At 33.8% G+C, this 18,099-nt stretch overlaps 1 protein-coding gene across 2 annotated transcripts in view; it reads right to left on the bottom strand.

Annotated features, from left to right (window-relative positions):
• Window positions 1–18,099, bottom strand: part of MTX2 (metaxin 2) — a 60,873-nt gene that overhangs the window by 22,964 nt on the left and 19,810 nt on the right. Inside the window, exons 2-3 of one of the 2 annotated variants that reach the window (XM_024561472.4) lie at window positions 11,570–11,617; window positions 10,524–10,570 (exon numbers count right to left, since the gene is read on the bottom strand). In XM_024561472.4, the coding sequence (XP_024417240.1) occupies window positions 10,524–10,570; window positions 11,570–11,617 (95 nt within the window). The remainder of the gene's footprint in view (window positions 1–10,523; window positions 10,571–11,569; window positions 11,618–18,099) is intronic. The other variant, XM_045196268.2, reaches the window with a different exon arrangement.

Raw genomic sequence — 18,099 nt, 5'->3', positions numbered from 1 at the left:
ATACAGATCAATATTATCTTTGTCAACACTTTCCTGCAGGTCTGTAAGGCCAAGGTGTTAAGAAACTAGTAGAGCTACAGATATAACACAGAATAAAAACACAAGGACAGTTCTTATCTTTGGTCATTTCTGTCCCCTGCATCTACAGCCCACCAAGTGAAAAGTTAGTTTAACTACCTGGTTAAAATGAGAAGCTTTAGGAAGCTAAAAAAGCCATCCAATTAGAGCAAAAATCTACTGAAAATTTACTGAGAAGTGAGTGACACATGAAAAAGCCACTGTTCGAAGGAGTCCCTTAAAATCTCAGCCACTATGGCTCAATCTTCAGGAGATTAAAATTACATGTAACCATGTAGGTCTCATAATTAATATAAGTAGGAAAGTAGAATAGCATTAATGAGCAAATCAAACAAAAACAAAACATCTCAAGTATTAGGTGTATCTAGTTTCTTCAAGTCTTTATTCATGCAGAAATATACTAGTAACATTCCAGAAAGAAATCTGGGGAGTAAATGAGTAAAATTAAATTTAAAGCCAAAAAGTCATTCATTTCTTTTACAGAAAACAAATATGATAGCAAGGAAATAGAATCTACAATATTAAAAACATTAAAATATCAAATATCCTTTGTTTTAATTGCATTATATTTTTTAAAGGTAACTAAAAACACTCAGCTCAAGAAAATGGTAAAAAAGGGCTCAACCCCAGTTGAATAGAAACAGCCTGCCCTGGTCCCTACATTTGTACAGGGAGGATGCTGCCTCACTGAGACGCTATCCTTACCATCATTTAGAGCAACTGACTTTCTGTTGCTGACTCATAAGCCACACCACTCTTATGACTGGACAGACCATTAGCACATTCCTACTCCTTAATTGTCACTGGTTAAGTGCCTTAGCGGAACTTAATGGATCCTAACAGAATATAGATTTAAGAAGCAAGTTGTTTAAATGGAAGACTAGAGTATCTTTTGAAAAATGGGAGTCCTCTGCATGTCTTGAGAGTTAGTATAGAACAGAATGGAGTTAATAGAGCAGAAGCCTCCCAGTGAGATATCTCTCAGTGGAATCTTGGCGGCTGACTGTGTTAGCTTGAGAAAGTTCCTTTTCTTCATAAGCTTTCTGACCTCTAAAATGAAAACAATTTATTAAGCAGGTTGAGGTGCTGTATGTAAAATACTATGTATAATCAAAATAACAAAATTATATACTAAGATAAATATCTAAATAGATATTAAAAGGATAAATAAAGGAATATAACCAAAAGCACTTTTTAAAAGAATAATAAAAGGTTAATATATATGTTTTCAATATGAACCTCATATGATATAAAATATTTTCTAACAAGGCAAAACAAATGGATAAAAATATTGCCATAAACTTTTACTTTATGAATAGTTTTTCAAAGTAATACACACTGATGAAACTGATAAATGAACTGATAAAAGGCCTCCACCTCCAGAATGCAATCCCCATTAGTACACAGACTGACCATGTCTGTCTTGTCCACTGCTTTATCCTCGGCGGACAGTAGATTCTCATTAAACATTGGCTTAATAAATAAGAAATTGATATTCATAACAAATACAAAGATAAGTTCATAGAAAACTAGTAATCTACAACAAAGCTCATTGCTTTAAAAAATTAGATGTAACTCCTGTTAAGTTGAGAGGTGTTTTTAAAAGTCAATGAAATTACAAATACCAATAAGCAGATAATGTTTTAGAAAACCGTAACAGGAGTTCAACTTAAAAAAAATAGCTGTGTAGAAATCATCAGAAACTACAATTCAATAAGCATAAACAAGCTTTAAATAGCGCAAATATGTTACCAAAAACATGAAATGCCATTGAGAGCACAGACGAAGACAGATCACATCAGAGGACCTTCCTTAATACAAGTCTCACCTGAAAACTACTCCTGGAATATCTGACTCAGTTTTAGATACATCAACATCTGACGGCTGTAGGGAAAAAACCAAATTCAGAAAGAAAGCAACAAAACGATAACCAGAACAGGAGAAGATGCAAGCTTTCCCTGTTTGAATAAATTTAAATAAAAGTAAGTTGTAGGGTCGAAATTAAGTAAAAGAGTTATAAAATAGGCAAAGGAACAGAAAAAATAATTATTGTAACCCAAGAACCTAGTGCAATACCAGTTGCCTGGCTAGTGCTCAGTGAACAGTTGGGGAGTAAAGGAAAGAAACTACTTTTTTTCTGAGGTCCTATGATGAATGTCTTAAAGTTTTGTTATTTACAGATAAATATTCCCAAATGAGAAAAATAACAATAGCAAAAAACCCCCACAAAATTTAAAATTCTTAGGATAAGCTAAATAGTAAATGGAAAGGATATAAAATGTATTCCTTTCATTTTAATAAAATAATGGTAACTCAGCACTGAATCATTTACCAATGAGCAATAACAATGATTTTCTTTCCTCTTCTTTATTCCAAAAACAAAATGAACATTTGTCTTACAAGTAAGATATATAACAATATTCCTTAATTGCACTTAAACAAGAAAGTCAATATTGCTTCCCAATAAAGATATAAAAATAACACAAAATTTTAAAGAACTGTCTTTAATAAATCTTCAAAAGATTAGATGCTTTATACTAATTAACACTGTAGAATTCAAGGAATTACAAACAAAGCTTCTAAAATGTACGTAAATCACATTAACAAAGCTATCCAAATTCTAGATAGTGAACAATCAATCCATTTTCAGACCAACGAGGTAAATCTATCCTTACACGGCAGACCTTAGGTTTTTTTCGTTAGGACAAAGCTGCTTTTCTTTTCATAATTAAATCTGAAATATTTTATCTAAAGATCCATCGAAGACCATTCTAAAGCATGCAACGCCATTTTCAGGACACAAAATGAAAACGGTCCTGAATTTTAATTCATATCTTGTTTTACTAGGACACAAAGGAAAAGCTATGATGACAACTGAAGAATTATTTTCCCCCTTACTGAAGAGGCATGTTTTAAAATTAAAACCCATGAACAAACCTATCTACAAAATAATTCATTTTTATATCAAACAGCTGCAGACCCTGTAATTGAAATAATGTATCTAAGGTTACAAATTAAAAGTGTTAGGTATCATTCTTGAAGTGACAAATTAAGTACCTAATCCAGTTAAAGTAATAGCCATATTTGTAGTTTAACATAAATTAAGACCCTAATTATATTTGTGACTATTTTAAACAAAGTAACAAATTCCTTTGTACCTGGGAATGTAATTTATAGCAAAGCCAGGTTCATTTTCCAAACCAATCTATTTCACACGGCAGAAGTACTGTGGTATAATGGTATAATGTAATTCTTGTTGTAGAATGTTGAAAGAGTAGATTCACTAAAAGCACAGAAGAGGTTTGAAGATAAATGAAGATGCTATTCATTCAAGGGTAATTTCATCTTAGAACTATATGAAAGATGTTTCACTCACACGGGGTAGTGTATGGCCTCAAATTTAAGTGTATTTTCAGCTCAAATATAATGCTGCTAGATCAATTATGTTGATACTGTATATCTAATAATGAAGAATTCTAGCCTTTTTCTGTTGAAAAAACAGACTGTCATTTTTTTCATCTTAACTGCTATGTCTTTATTGCTCCATATAACAGCAAGAGATTTTAAAATCCTGCTTGATATTTACTTTTTAAGCAGAAAAGTATACAACTGATATTCTATGGTAACTTGCAAACTCTCAGAACTATAAGAATATGAGTTTTTGCTAAGTTAAATAGATATTTATATTAGCAAACCATTACCCTATATAACCAATTTCCATTATTTCACTAATTACTAAAAATAACAATTCTAATAGCCACCTAATTCTCTTTTGAATATTCTTCATTTTCACAAATCCAGTAAAACTAATTTATATATTTTATATAACCATACATTTATGTGTTGACAGATTAGTATTAATGAGCATTCTTTTAATTTGCTGTATTATTTGAAATTAACATTTTACATATTTAAATCATTCCACATATTTTTTATAAGCATAAATCACAAAAATGCTTTTATATTTCTGGTATATAAAAGGTGAGGAGGATAAGATATTCAATCTAAAAAAAATTAAACTCAGTGATATCAAGGAAACATCTGCAGCTTCCATTTTGCTCATTTCAGTACACCGAAAAGTATTTTACAAATCCCCTTATGTAATAAATGTTCACTAAATTCTCTCTACCCCTTAGCTTTCCTTTCCCTCTCCTAATCCAGAAAGTGAATACAGAGCCCATTTTGCAGAGCATGAACAAAGTGAGAGGGATGAACAAATGTTAAAAAATTAAAATTTTACACTTTATGAAATTTTTTAAAAGATATCAATTTTAAAGTATTTTCCATCAAATAGTATTCTATTAATTCTATATTAAAATAGATCCACTGTTATCACCCTACTTGTATTTACATTAGGTTTACATTAAACTGAGACAAAAAAATGCATACAACCATAAACAACCTGTTTAAAGAAAAAAGGTATCCAACCAAATTGAAAATTCAAAATTGTTTCCTCCAAAATTTTGTAGATAAGCTGTCCACTGTGGCCATCTGCCACAAAGCATTTTCACAATCACAGATGTTTCTCCAAAGCAACCACCACCATGTAGTCAGGAGGAAATACTCCTCCCTCTGTTCTTCCCCAATCACTATACTAGGATATCACTATTTAACCACTAATTAATACGTCCACCTAAAAAGCATCATTTGCTAAAAGGGAAAAGCAAGGGTCAGCTAAGTATCAGCAGATCTGACGTATTAGTGTTCATGGCCCAGCATTAATGGAGCCTATAAAAATGCTGACTCTCTGTAATGATACAACATGCTCAACAGAAAGAATAGTGTTCTTGTTTTCGGTTGTCTTCCCTTTCATTTTTAAACATAAAGTATTCACAAAGAGAAGGGAAAAATGAGAATATAAAATGAAATAGGAATATTTCCCTTAATCTGAGCTTAACTGTTATTCTTACTTGAAGTAAAAACTGAGGAAGGAAAAACTAAGATTACTCTTTCATGCAACATTCTCATAATAATCATCAGCGTGAAATACTCTAAAAATAAATTCAAACTTTTACAATATTTAGATTAATCCATACCAAAAAAGAACCCTAAAATAGGATTCTTTTTAAATTAAATTAGCTTCATATATACTAAATAAAATCCTCTCTAAAACTGACTAGAAAGTAACATTTGATTATATAAAGACATTAAGCCCTGGCTGGTGTGGCTCAGTGGATTGAGTGCTGGCCTGAAAACCAAAGGGTTGCCAGTTCAATTCCCAGTCAGGGCACGTGCCTGGGTTGAGAGCCAGGTCCCCAGTTGGGGGTGCACAAGAGGCAACCACACATTGATGTTTCTCTCCCTCTCTTTCTCCCTCCCTTCCCCTCTCTCTAAAAATAAATTATTTTTTTAAAAAGACATTAAAAATATGTGTGTGTGTGTGTGTGTGTGTGTGTATATATATATATATATATATATATATATATATATATATATGTAAAAATAGGCACTAATTGAGCATTTAACATCATCTTGTGCTTCTCTTGCTTTTACTTTTTTCAAAAGAATTTTCCATTTATAACCAAACTTGAACTTCACAGTAACTCGTAAGATAGGTAAGACTGCGTTTATCCACATTTCAAAAATCCAAAAACTGAGGCATGTTTATCTTTCACATCGTAATGTAATCTATAAATTATAAGATATAATTTGCTAGGAAATGTCAGAAATAATTTTTGAATTAAATACTCACTTATTTTTGGATAAAAATTCAAAGATCTGTATCAAAGGACTGAACTGATATGCAGCCAAGTGTCCTGAGTGTGGATTTTCGACTTAGACTCTCTGGGTCTGCATTCTAGGTCTCCCAGTGCTACTTATAAAACTTTGGGCCAACTGCTTAACCTCTCTGCCTCAGCTTCCTAATCTGTAAAATTGGAATAATAATACTACCGACCTGATAGGGTTGCTGTGTGTGAGGATTAGCTATGATACCTAAAGTACATATAACAAGACCTGGCACCGAGAGTAAGTGCTGTGTGTATTCTAGCTACATTATTATTACTGTTCTTACTAACGTGATCTGCATAATGGGAATTATAATAGCACCTACCTCATACAGTTGTTATAAGGACTAAATGAGTTAATAAGGATTAAGTGCTCAGCACAGTGATGGGCAAATGGCAGGCACTCACCAACAATGTCATCTGTTTATCTCTACAATTTCTTGGCTCTATGGCCTTGAGTAGAACTTTTCTCAGCTTCAGTTTCCACATCTTTAAAATGAGGTTACCATTCTGCAGTGTTATGCTAAGGACTAAATGAGATACTTTACATAAAAGCTCTTAGTAGAATGCCTTTTGCCATAGAAGCATTCAATAAATATGCAGTTTTAAAACAAATCTTATTCAGTATCATTAAAATAATATTTTGTTTGACTTACAGAATTCAATATTAACATTTTTAGGGTATGGAATGAAAGCATGATTATAAATATTATTAATGTTCGCATAAATTCAAATGTGTCCTAACATTCTAATTACTCCAGTGTTTTTAAGCATTATAAAGCCTGCACGCTTCCATTCCTCCTGCTGACATTGATCACGTGTACTTCTGTCAAAGAATCAGGAGAGAAGTAAGTAACAAGCAACATGCAGTGCATTTTTACAATATGCCAGGTACCTTTTCTAAGTGCTTTATATACATTAACACCTTCACGACGTCCTGAGAACACCCAAGAGGACAGCTTCTATCATGTCTCCATCATCTATCACATCTAACAGAGGAGGAAACATGAAACAAAGTACTGCTCCAGGTTTGCTGCGTTTGGACCAGAAACCAACTGCCCATTTCATTTGTGGAATCTGCTATAAAAGACAGTATTCGAAGAAAGTCAAATAAAACTTTTTTTTTTGCAGAAAGCTTGTAGAGTTCACATGTGTTTGTTCATATTGTATTTCTAGACATATGTTATCAATACAAGAGCCACCAGCTATATGTAGCTATTGAGCACTTGAATAGCACAAATTGCAACGTTCTCTAAGTGTAAAATCCACATCAGATGTTGAACTTGATATAAAAAAAAGTAAAACATCCCATTAACAAATTTTGTATTAATTACATGTAAAAATGATACATGTGTAACATTTGGATACAACTGGGTTAAATAAAATATATTATTAAAATTAATTGCACCTGTTTCTTTTACTTCTGTTAATGGGGCTACTATAAAATTTTAAACTATCTGGATGATGCAGAAGGCCACAGCTAAGGACAACTGGTGATTGGCAGCTTCATCACAACAATTTACCCACTTGTGCATCAGGTCTCCTGCAGAGTTTTTTGGCCAAACATCAAATCGCCCAGGTGACTCAGCTCCCCTATAGCCCATATTTGTCACCCTGTGACTACTGACTTTTCCCTGAACTAAAATCACCTTTGTAAGGGAAGGGATTTCAGACCATCAGTAAGATTCAGGAAAACACAACGGGGCAGCTGATGGCGACTGGGAGAACTGTGTGAGGTCCCAAGGTGCCTGCTTTGAAGGGGACTGAGGCATCCTTGTCCTACGTACAATGTTTCTTATATATTGTATCTTTTTCAATAAACGTCTCTATTTTTCATATTACATGGATGGATACCTTCTGGACAGACCCTGTATGTATATCTAGTTAGCTATATGTGTGTGTGTGTATATATACATACACAGGTATATACATACACATAATATATTATGAAAATCAGAGGAACACACACTACACTAATACTTCACTATACTCAACACGCAAGATTATTTTACCAGGCAAACACTTGAGGTAATACCAGTACTTTGTGGATGAAGAAAGGAAAGCAAATGTAAAGAGGAAATACAGCCATGAGAAAAATATTTATTTTCTTTTAAACTGAAATCATAAAGGTCCCTTTAATCAAAAAAAGATCTAACCACTTAGTTTCAGGGGTATAATAAATGCCAAGTCTATGTGGTAAGCAAAATTTAAATTTCCTGATGGCTTAACTAGCAGACTATTAAAATTCTGATGTTTGATATCTGGTATCTTCTAGAAAATATCCAATTTATGGATACCTGTCACATTGTTTTGATCAATTTTATACATTTAACTGATTCTTCTAAACAGATACTGGTCCACTATATAGATGAAAATTGTTCCATAAAGTTTACATCAGATATCTGGAAAAGTCACATTTATAGTCATGGCTACTATCAGCTGTCAAGCCAAAGAATATTGAGAAAAACCAAGAATTTTTAATATATGCTGGTTAATTTATCATCTAAGTGACATATGTAGGATAACAAAAAATTGAAAATGGTTAAGCAAAATTCTGCATTTTGAAAGGTTCTTTTTTTTCTGGTTTTATTTTTAATTGCAACTATCATTTGAGAAGCCATGGTGAGAAAGCAAATTAACAGGAACCATAAAAATAGAGTTGCTAAGTAGAGTACACACACAGATTTCTTTTTCCCTTCCACAGATTATTTAAAGCATTAATTTTTTTATCAGTAATATACCAATATTTTAGCTTGTTAATAAAAAAAATCTATTCCAGGACTTTTCAACACTCACTGTATTTACATTTGGGGCTGGGTAATTCTTAATTTGGAGGGACTGTCCTACGCATTGTAAGCTGTTTAACAGCATTCCTGGCCTCTACCCAGTAGATGCCAATAGCACACCCCCCCCAAACAACTTTGACAACACAAAATGTCCAAACACGGTCCAATATCCTGTGAGGTAGAAATCTCCCTTTAAGAACCACTGGTCTATTACTACCCAAGATACCTTCCTACTTTGTGAAAATTATTTCAGTGCTTCCTAAACCACTATTCTTTAGTTTCAAGAGCTCTTCGTAGGGGATTCCCAGACAGCTTCAGCAGAGAGATCAGTAAACTAACTGAAACCATATGCAGAACAGTCTGGCTATGTTTTTATTTGTATGTGTGCACTGGGATGTGTTCCATCAGATCCTGAAAGAGTTCTCCCAGAAGCAGCGATTAAAAAAGGGTTCAGAATCAGTGCTGCAACTGAAATATTCACTGTGCCCTGAGCCACCTTTTCAAAGCTAGAAGGATTGAAAATACTAGTTTATACACAGCAAATAATTTATTGGTGCTATCAATTATCAGGCAAGACTGCTTTTACCACACTTATAAACCCTTCATTCAACATTTACTGACTACATTATATATTCGAGGCACTATATCACTAGTATTTGAAAGCTAAACTTAAATTCCAGCTCCTTCACCAAAAATAAATAGTTTTTAAATGAAAAAAAATAAAGTCCATATTTATTTCCTATAACCAACTAAAATTTCTGCTTCTCAAAAGTTAATATATGAAAATACTCTAGTTATAATACTAGTACCTAATGATAAAGGTAAATAAATTAAATAAATATAATTTATATTACTGGTAAAAAGATATAAATCTTCTTTAAAAAACCTTAAAGATACTCAGACTCAAATGAATAAATTATTGTCCAACACACTTCTTACCATCTGTTTCTTTCCCTGCCTTAAACAGAACACAAATGTACTGACTGATATGTTATGTATAAGACATAGTTATTAAGCGCAGAGATTATTAAGTTGAATAAGAAATACAATGGAATAACTAAGCACCTAGCATCTTGTCCAGAACACAGGAAAAGTTCACAGTTCCTTCTCTTCCCTTTCTGTCCTCAAGATACTCATAGTCTCATCTCCAATATAAATATCACATCTTACAGTTCTCTTTTATCTTTTAGATGCTAGACAAAAAAAAAAAAAAATCCTCTTTTTGATTCAATATATGTAAGCTAACTAAAGAAAAAGCAGCTAAGTTAAAATATTTGAATAATTATAATTCTATAATCTACATAAACATTTCTCTTTTTTTTTAAAAAAAAGCAAACAATCCCCAAGTATCCTAGTCTTCCTGTAGTGCAGCTTAAAGTTTACAGGGCCACTGATCTTCTTTGTATTACACAACTGTGATATACAACTTAAAGAGCTATTGTATTCAATAAGTGGTTTGGGGATAATAGACACTAATATAATCAATAAGTTTAAAAAAATGACTCCAGAAGAATATGTCTGCTTCAAGATTACCAAGTGGATTAATGCTAGAATGAGTACAATGAGAAAATGATGCTTTAAAATATGTGGTGAATAAATCTTTACAAATAAGTTAGAAAATAATTCTCTGCCCGTAAATGAACATATCACTGCCCGCCCTGCAAAATCAATACCACCATACCTAGCCCAAAGCAAAACTACTAAGAAAGAGAAGTGACTTTTTTACAAAAAGAATGAAGATTTTTATGTTTATATTACATACTGACAATAATTAACAGAATAATATTACATAATAAAATTACCCTTCAGAGAAGAGATGTTATATTGGTAATTGTAAATCACAGAAAAATTCTATACAGACCATATCAGATAGTCTGGGGGGAAAAAACCGCAACTCAAAGTGAAAAAAACACGACATTATTTATATATTTACCTGCACAGCAAGAGAAGCTGCATTGTCAGAAAGCAAAATTTGCTCCCCTGCAGAAACACAATAAAAGGTTGGAGTCAAAAGTGTGATTGCTAAACAAGATATATTTTCACTTTTAAAAATATTACTATTTTTAAAGAGATATATAGCCTTTCACTAACAGAATTATGAAGTTCTATATCAATGTTATTGTGAAATTATAATTTTGATTATATTATCACTGTATGTAAATAACAATAAAATAAGACTACTTCCTCTAAAACTGGTATTTTATCACATTTTATCAGCAATATGTAATTAAAATTGCTTATTTAAAAACAAATTCATTTTTCAAGTTTTTAAGATATAGTCCTCTTCCTTTCATCAAAATTAAGCATATCTTAAAACTAAGTACTATTTGTATATACTCAAACCTCCCTATTTAAAAGTAAAGTCATTCAGGACCACACAAAACCAGCTTGTACTTACTATTGCACAGTGTGTCTAGGTCTGTCACACAAAAGAAAGATGACAACTTCGCTGCAATAAAAATTCCATGCTTAGAAGACTAGGGCTGGTGCCTATTAGTCTTCATTACTTTGCAGTCTTCTGACAATTGTAGCAGGCTGCTGAGCCCCAAATGGGGTCCATAATGTGATCTGATGATATATGAAGAGCTGCTAAAGGGAGCCTGAACCATCCTAGCCTATACATTTTAACAGTTCCTTTTTACTGAGAGCCCACTTTACCACAGGACTTGAAAAATCTGCTGTGTCAGCTGTTGGTACAGTAAATCTGCCAACCGCTCCTGCAACCACATCATTTTACACTGCCTGCAGCAGCCAATGTAATGAGTCAATAATAAACTAAGGACCTTATAAGCCATGAATAGTTGGTTTACATTGGCAGATACAAGTTTAGGCAAAATCTCCTAGACAAATTACACAAGGGAATCTCCTTTTCTTTATGTTTTATGTTCTTCATGCAGTAAATTATATTATTGAGGGAATTTTTTTGGTAATAAAGATATTTTCATGCAAAGCCATTTTTAATAATGAACAAGTTCCTACCTTTCAGTTGCTGATATAATGTAGCATTTTCAGGCCAAGGTTCTGCAGCTGTGGAAACAAGATAGTGATAATTAGGCACATAGGATAAAAACACACAAATAACTTACCAAATTAATAAGCACATACATTGGCCTACAGCACTTAAAGCCAATTGCCAAGGTTACCTTAACTATGGCAGCTAGTCACACTACCTTAGGTTCTATGGTAACCTGTATAAGTAGGTTTGATAATGTTTTAAATGAATGTTTGGTTTATTGTTTGGTGGTAATTTTTTATTTTTATGGGGAGGAGGTGGAAGACATCTTACCCAATCAAAATGAGATTTGAAAAAATAAAACAGCCTATATGCTACTATTCATTTAGCTTCCTACAAGTACAGACATACCCAAAATATTATTTATACACATAAGAAATACTGAACTGTCAATGTTTAACGAAATAAATTTTCAAGCAGACAACACTGCATGAATGAATCAAATATGTCTGTATGGGGCTGTGCACGGTGCCTTATAAACTAGTAGCATTTAAACATACAGAGGAATCCTGTTGTATTCTAGAACATTTCATTCCCCACCACCCAACCCCCCACAAAACAAAAACAAGCTGACATCAGCAAATTACAGCAAATGACAGAAGCATGATGAAATAGTAAGTACCTACAATCTCAAATAAAACTGGCAAAGCTAATTTTAGGCCTAAAGCTAGGCTTGACCTTGACCCTTAACCGTTCATCTACAGAAGACTCTAGCTGGCTACAAAGAGAGTATTAGCAACCTACCAGTGCTTAAAAAAAGCACTAGATTTAAATTTTGTCTAATCAACTGCACTTAAGAAGCAATGTCTCCACTAATAGATTATACAGGATATCATTTGTTGAACTCTTCTTTGTAAAAGCCATAAAACATCAGAATAACCAATTCTAACACAGTAACTACATTTACTCTCAGGAAAAAAGGAAATTAAACATATGAAATCTGATTAATAATTAGTATTTTCTTAGTGTTTTAACTAATGTAGTTCCTGCGACATAGCAACAAATTATTTTTTAATATTTAACTGTAGCTGATGTTTAAAAGAAATTTATGTATGTGCCCTGGCTGATGTGGCTCAGTCGGCTGGAGTGTCATCCTGTAACTGAACGGTTGTGGGTTTGATTCTCAGTCAGTGTATGCATGTAGGGTGTGACTGCAGTCGGGGCGAGTACTACAGTCCTAGTCGGGGCACACACGGGAGGCAACCAATCGATGTTCCTCTCTCACATCATTTCTCTCTCTCCCTTCCTCTCTCCTTCTAAAAGCAATCAAAAAATGTCCCTGGGTGAGGATTAAAAAAAATATGTATGTGAAGTGTTTTTTTCCTTATGATCACTTAAGATGCACTAAAACAGTCCCAGAGATAAGGGGACCCCTTAATTTCCTCTTACTTATACTTTAGAATGAAAAGGAAAACATACAGTAGTATTATAAACTATAAATGCTATTTTTGCTTTTGTTTAAACTATACAAAATTAAACTCATACTTGAGTCATACCATGAAATCATCTAGCGAATAATGAACCATACATAGTTCTGTATGCTGTTAGCCACAATATTATACATATATGTAAAAGCTGCTGAGTTTCAACTCACATAGAAAAAAAGCTGTGAAACAAAGTATGCGTTATGTTACTGTAAACTTTTTAACAAAGTAAAATTTTAGTAAGAACTAAATTAACCTGTGTAACACAGTTTTATAAAAGTCAGGAAAACAAATTACTCAAAATAATTTGACATCAGCAAATTACTCAAAAATAACCTTTTCAGGTAAATTGTATGGTCTTCACACCTACACTGTTTACACCTGTATGAGAAACAATACGACGAGGTTCATTCGTTATCAGCTCCTACATAATCAAAGATTCAATTATATGCGTTATGCCAATATTATTAAAGCAATAAAGCACTGAAATAAAATTTGCAAAAATTGCAAAGATATTAAAATTAATTTCCTTGAGGATATATATGTCGTATGCATCTTGTGTATGCTCCACTGTACCATGCTGGGCATACAGTTGGTGTTCATAAATTGTGCATGGAAAGAAAGAAAAGGGATATTTTAGTTAAACCTACCATTCTATTCCCTAAATATTCTGGCTAACCAAAATTTTACTGAACTTTAAATTATCAACTACATTAAAGAAATGAGGTGTTCAAATTAAATATTCTGGTAATTTTAACTGCTTGTTAGCTGTTTTGTATACATACTAGACATAGATTAAAAATTTTTTAAACAATGGAATAATGTATCCTTCACATTAAATGCATGCTGAATATAGTTTATGTTCTATGATAAATCAAAAACTACCTCACTACTCCTCATATAGACAGTAATTTATGTGTTTAGTAATTCCAGTTAAAAGTTCATTTATCACTCTGGCTGGTGTGGCTCAGAGGGTTGAGTGCCGGCCTGCTAACTGAAAGGTCACTGGTTCAATTCCCAGTCACAGCACATGCCTGGGGTGTGGGCAAGGTATTGGGAACAGACAAGAGGTAGCCAATCAATGTTTCTCTCCCACTCCTTCTCCTTCCCTCCACCCTCTCTAAAAAATAAATAAAATTTTTTTAAAAAGTGAATTTATCATCACCCCATGGCTTCTCCAGGTCTGTTACATCAGACCTGTGTGAATGTAAAAGAAATCTTGTGACATATTACCTGACTATAAGAGTAAAGAAGTTGCCTACAAATACTAAAAGCTCTGTTATTAAGAACCTAAAGCTAAAAATGGGGGTGAAAGTGATATGTTTTCTTTTCTATTTTTTTTAAGATTTTATTCTTTTATTTTTAGAGAGAGGGGAAGAGAGGGAGAAAGAGAGGGAGAGAAACATCAATGTGTGGTTGCCTCTTACGCATCCCCTATTGGGGACCTGGCCTGCAACCCACGCATGTGCCCTGACTGAGAATCAAACCAATGACCCTTTGGTTCGCAAGCCAGCACTCAATCCACTGATCCACACCAGCCAGAGCTGCTTTTCTTGATTAAAGATGCAAACTATGTTCCAACTCAGAAATTATTACTGAAAATAAATTCTCAGAAAGTTAACTGCAAAACATCTGATGTTCTCTTCACAAATAGAACCTACCATTTAAAAAGAGAAGGCAAGAACACTGATAGAAACCTATACAATCATGTTATTGTAACAGCCTGAAATTCCAGTGCATCCATAGACCAGGAGGCAAGAAATGGTAAAGGAGGTGGGGAATGATGACCAGCCTTTCTCACCCATGAGCAGCTCAGAGTATACAAGTATCACTGGTTTAAATGTGTCATCTACATAAACCAGCTCAAATAATTACATTTTAAACATGACATGGGACAAGAAATGGCTAGCATGGTATTCAACAGAGAGGCCAAAGTGAAAACCCTAAGTTGTGTGTGTGGATCTCCAAATCAACCATGCAAGTTTCTATCTAGGAAATGAGCTCTTCAACTGCCTTCGTAAATCAGTCCAGGAATTGTGAGCATTATTATCCACACATAAAGTACAAAGCCTATTTCCTGGCTTACGTAATATTAAATTAAAGCCTTTTTACTGAGAAAGCCTATAATGGGAAAGACAAAGTACAAAAATACTTCCTTACTTCTCTTTCCCAAGGTTAGGCAAGTCAATACCCTCCCCTTGGTTCTGACCATGTGAGAGAGAGATTAAGAACTTATAGTGCTAACAACAGACCTTAAAAATCTGTAGTATTCAAAAAGAAAAATCTTTTTTAAAAAACAATAAAACATTTTCATCACATATGAGTTTTACTTTATTGAACCTAAAATGTTTTGGACCACTATCATTCAATATTGAATAAAATTTCATAACTCACCCATCCTGTTCTCAATTTCTACCATCAAAAGCACTCTCTGATATGAAATGCCTTTTTAAGCCTGCCTTAGGAAAGGGCTGGCTTTAGAATAAACAGAAGGTGAAGCTCAAAGTTTCTGAAAAGAAGGCTGGTAGGAAATGTGGATTGAGAAAATGTGGACTAATGCTGTCAAGATGCAAGTTACTGATATTATTAACACATCAAAAGTAAACTTTATACTTAAAGTTTGTATGGCTCTTAGAATAAAGAGCCCCACAATAGTGAGTGTGGCTCTTGGAATAAAGGTCAGAATCATCATCTTGGCCCTACACATCACCTTCTCTATCTCTCCGGCCTCATCACACCCCCACCTCACCCTCTCTGTACTCCAGCCACATTGGCCTTCATCTAATTCCTGCTCGCACCCTGTTCCTTCCTGCCCTAGAGATTCATTTGTGCTGTTTCCTCTGCCCTGGAGCAATCTTCCCATCCAACTGTGTCCTCACATCTCTGCTCAAGCATCATTTCCTCTGGCTGGGCCAATTTCATGGACAGGCAACCTGAGCAGCTGCACAAGGCCTGCACTTAGAAAGGCTCCACTCTTGGTTTTATGTTCTGCTGCCCCAGTCCTGAAATTTGTTTGAACCAGGGGCTTCTTGTTTTCATTTTGCACTGGGCCCTACAGCCGATTCTGTCCTCAGGGAGGCCTTCTTTGACCTCCCTCTATAGTTCCAATACTCTCTTTACAAGCTTGAGTAGCATGCATACTCAGTTGTACCACTTATCGCAGTCAGAAATTTGACATGGAAGTGAGGACTATTTGGTTGTTTATCTCCCGCAGTAGAACATAAAAGCACCATAAATCCAGTGTTCATATCTGACTTTTGTTACCACTTCATCCCTAGAACCCAGCATCTAGCAGGCAATCAATCAACAGATGTTGGCTGAACAAATGTTTCTTTTTATTATTACCACTATCATTATTACTATCATTCTGTACCATTTAGGCTAAGAATGTAGCCTGGAAATAGGGAAACTACACAACATGCTCCAAAAAAAGAAAACTTTACCCAGAGAACTTCAATACTACAACCAACATCAGAACTGTAAGAATATTAAACAGCTGCCTGAAATAGTTGGCATAATGTAATTCTATAAACTTCCTTATGCACTGACCCTAACAATGGCAATCTGTTTCTGTATTTTATATCAAATATATACTTTTCATGAGATATTGCCGTTGCAACACTCCTAAAGCTAATATAAGGTCCTCGACCATCTGATAACCTCACTAATCCCCTTTCCACATTCTGCAACTAACCCAGGGATCAACACTTTTTAAATTTTGTGTTTCCATCAATAAAATATTGGCGCATGCAGGTCCCAATAGATTTAGAAAATATATGGTTGGTATTCCTGAGCTAATAAATCACATACATTATAAAACATACACTAAAAAAGAAAGTAGAGTTAAAATAATTGAAATCCAAGTTCCAATATTTTTATCCCTCTACTTTAAAGGATTGTCTTGTATAACCCAAGATATATATGCCCCACCCCACTTTGGAAAACACTAACTACTTTTCTGAAATTCTAGCAGGGAACCCAGCCATTCATGTACCCTTAAACAGACTCCTCCTGTTTCAGTGAAATTCTTCTTTGACCACAGAAAAAGCTTGGAAAGAACACACAGAAATTAATGGAAAGAAGCAGGGATATCTGCCTACCTTATCTACCTACAACAGGACCCTCATATCCTACGAGAATATCTGAAATATCCCCCACACATTACAAACTTTCTCACATTCGTGACTTTGCTCAAACAGTTCCCCTCTGTACAGAATACCCCTTCAGCAGCACAAACTTAAACCCTATACCTGTCTCAAGACCAAGTTAAGATGCTAACTCCATCAAGAAGGCTTTTGTAACTAAAGAAACCTTATTTATCCTTGATCTGTACTGTCCATAGCAGTTTGTACTTGTCTTATTAGAGCATATATTACTTTCTACTCTATTATTACGTCAATATCTTCTCTCCCTTTTCAGGCAGTAAGTTCCTAGAATGTGAAAAATTCCTATGTTCCTGAGATTATTTATTAAAGACTTGGCTTTTCAATTGCTCCAAAATGAATATGGCATTTATAATAATGTATACCAAAATATGAAATTAAAATTAAGCAAGATTTAAAATTTTTGGTCTAAGTATCATTTAAAGCTAATATCTTTTTTATAAGAGTTCCAAAGTAAAACTACCCACCTTTCAAAAATGTATTCTTTCACAATAAAAAACTACTACATCATTTCCACACCAAAGTAGTAAGTTACTCTAAAGTACTCTCAGTGACCTGCCTTAATTCATTCTTCAAAATTAGAATGACTTCTTATTCCTTAGGAAAAGACCATGAAAGTTTTTATCACTTCTATGAAGAAGAAATATATTCTTTACCCTACAGACATAAAGAACATCTAGAAATAAGGCAAGTACAGAGTGCCACATAACAGTTTCTATCCAATTAATGTTATTGAAAGTCTTCAGCCCACTTAGTCCTTTACCTACTTTCCCAAGCAAATAGTTAGTGTCTCTTTTACCAGGTGCAAAGAATTTGCCTCTTAAGTTTCAGTCTTCAGTGGAATAGAGAGGTTTTGTGTGTTTTTTTTAATCCAAACAAGTGTTTTTAAATTTTTCAAAGAAACTTTCT

This window comes from Desmodus rotundus, chromosome 2 (genome assembly GCF_022682495.2).
Source record: "Desmodus rotundus isolate HL8 chromosome 2, HLdesRot8A.1, whole genome shotgun sequence".
Taxonomy (NCBI): Eukaryota; Metazoa; Chordata; class Mammalia; order Chiroptera; family Phyllostomidae; genus Desmodus; species Desmodus rotundus.
This window is presented reverse-complemented; position numbering and strand designations above follow the sequence as displayed.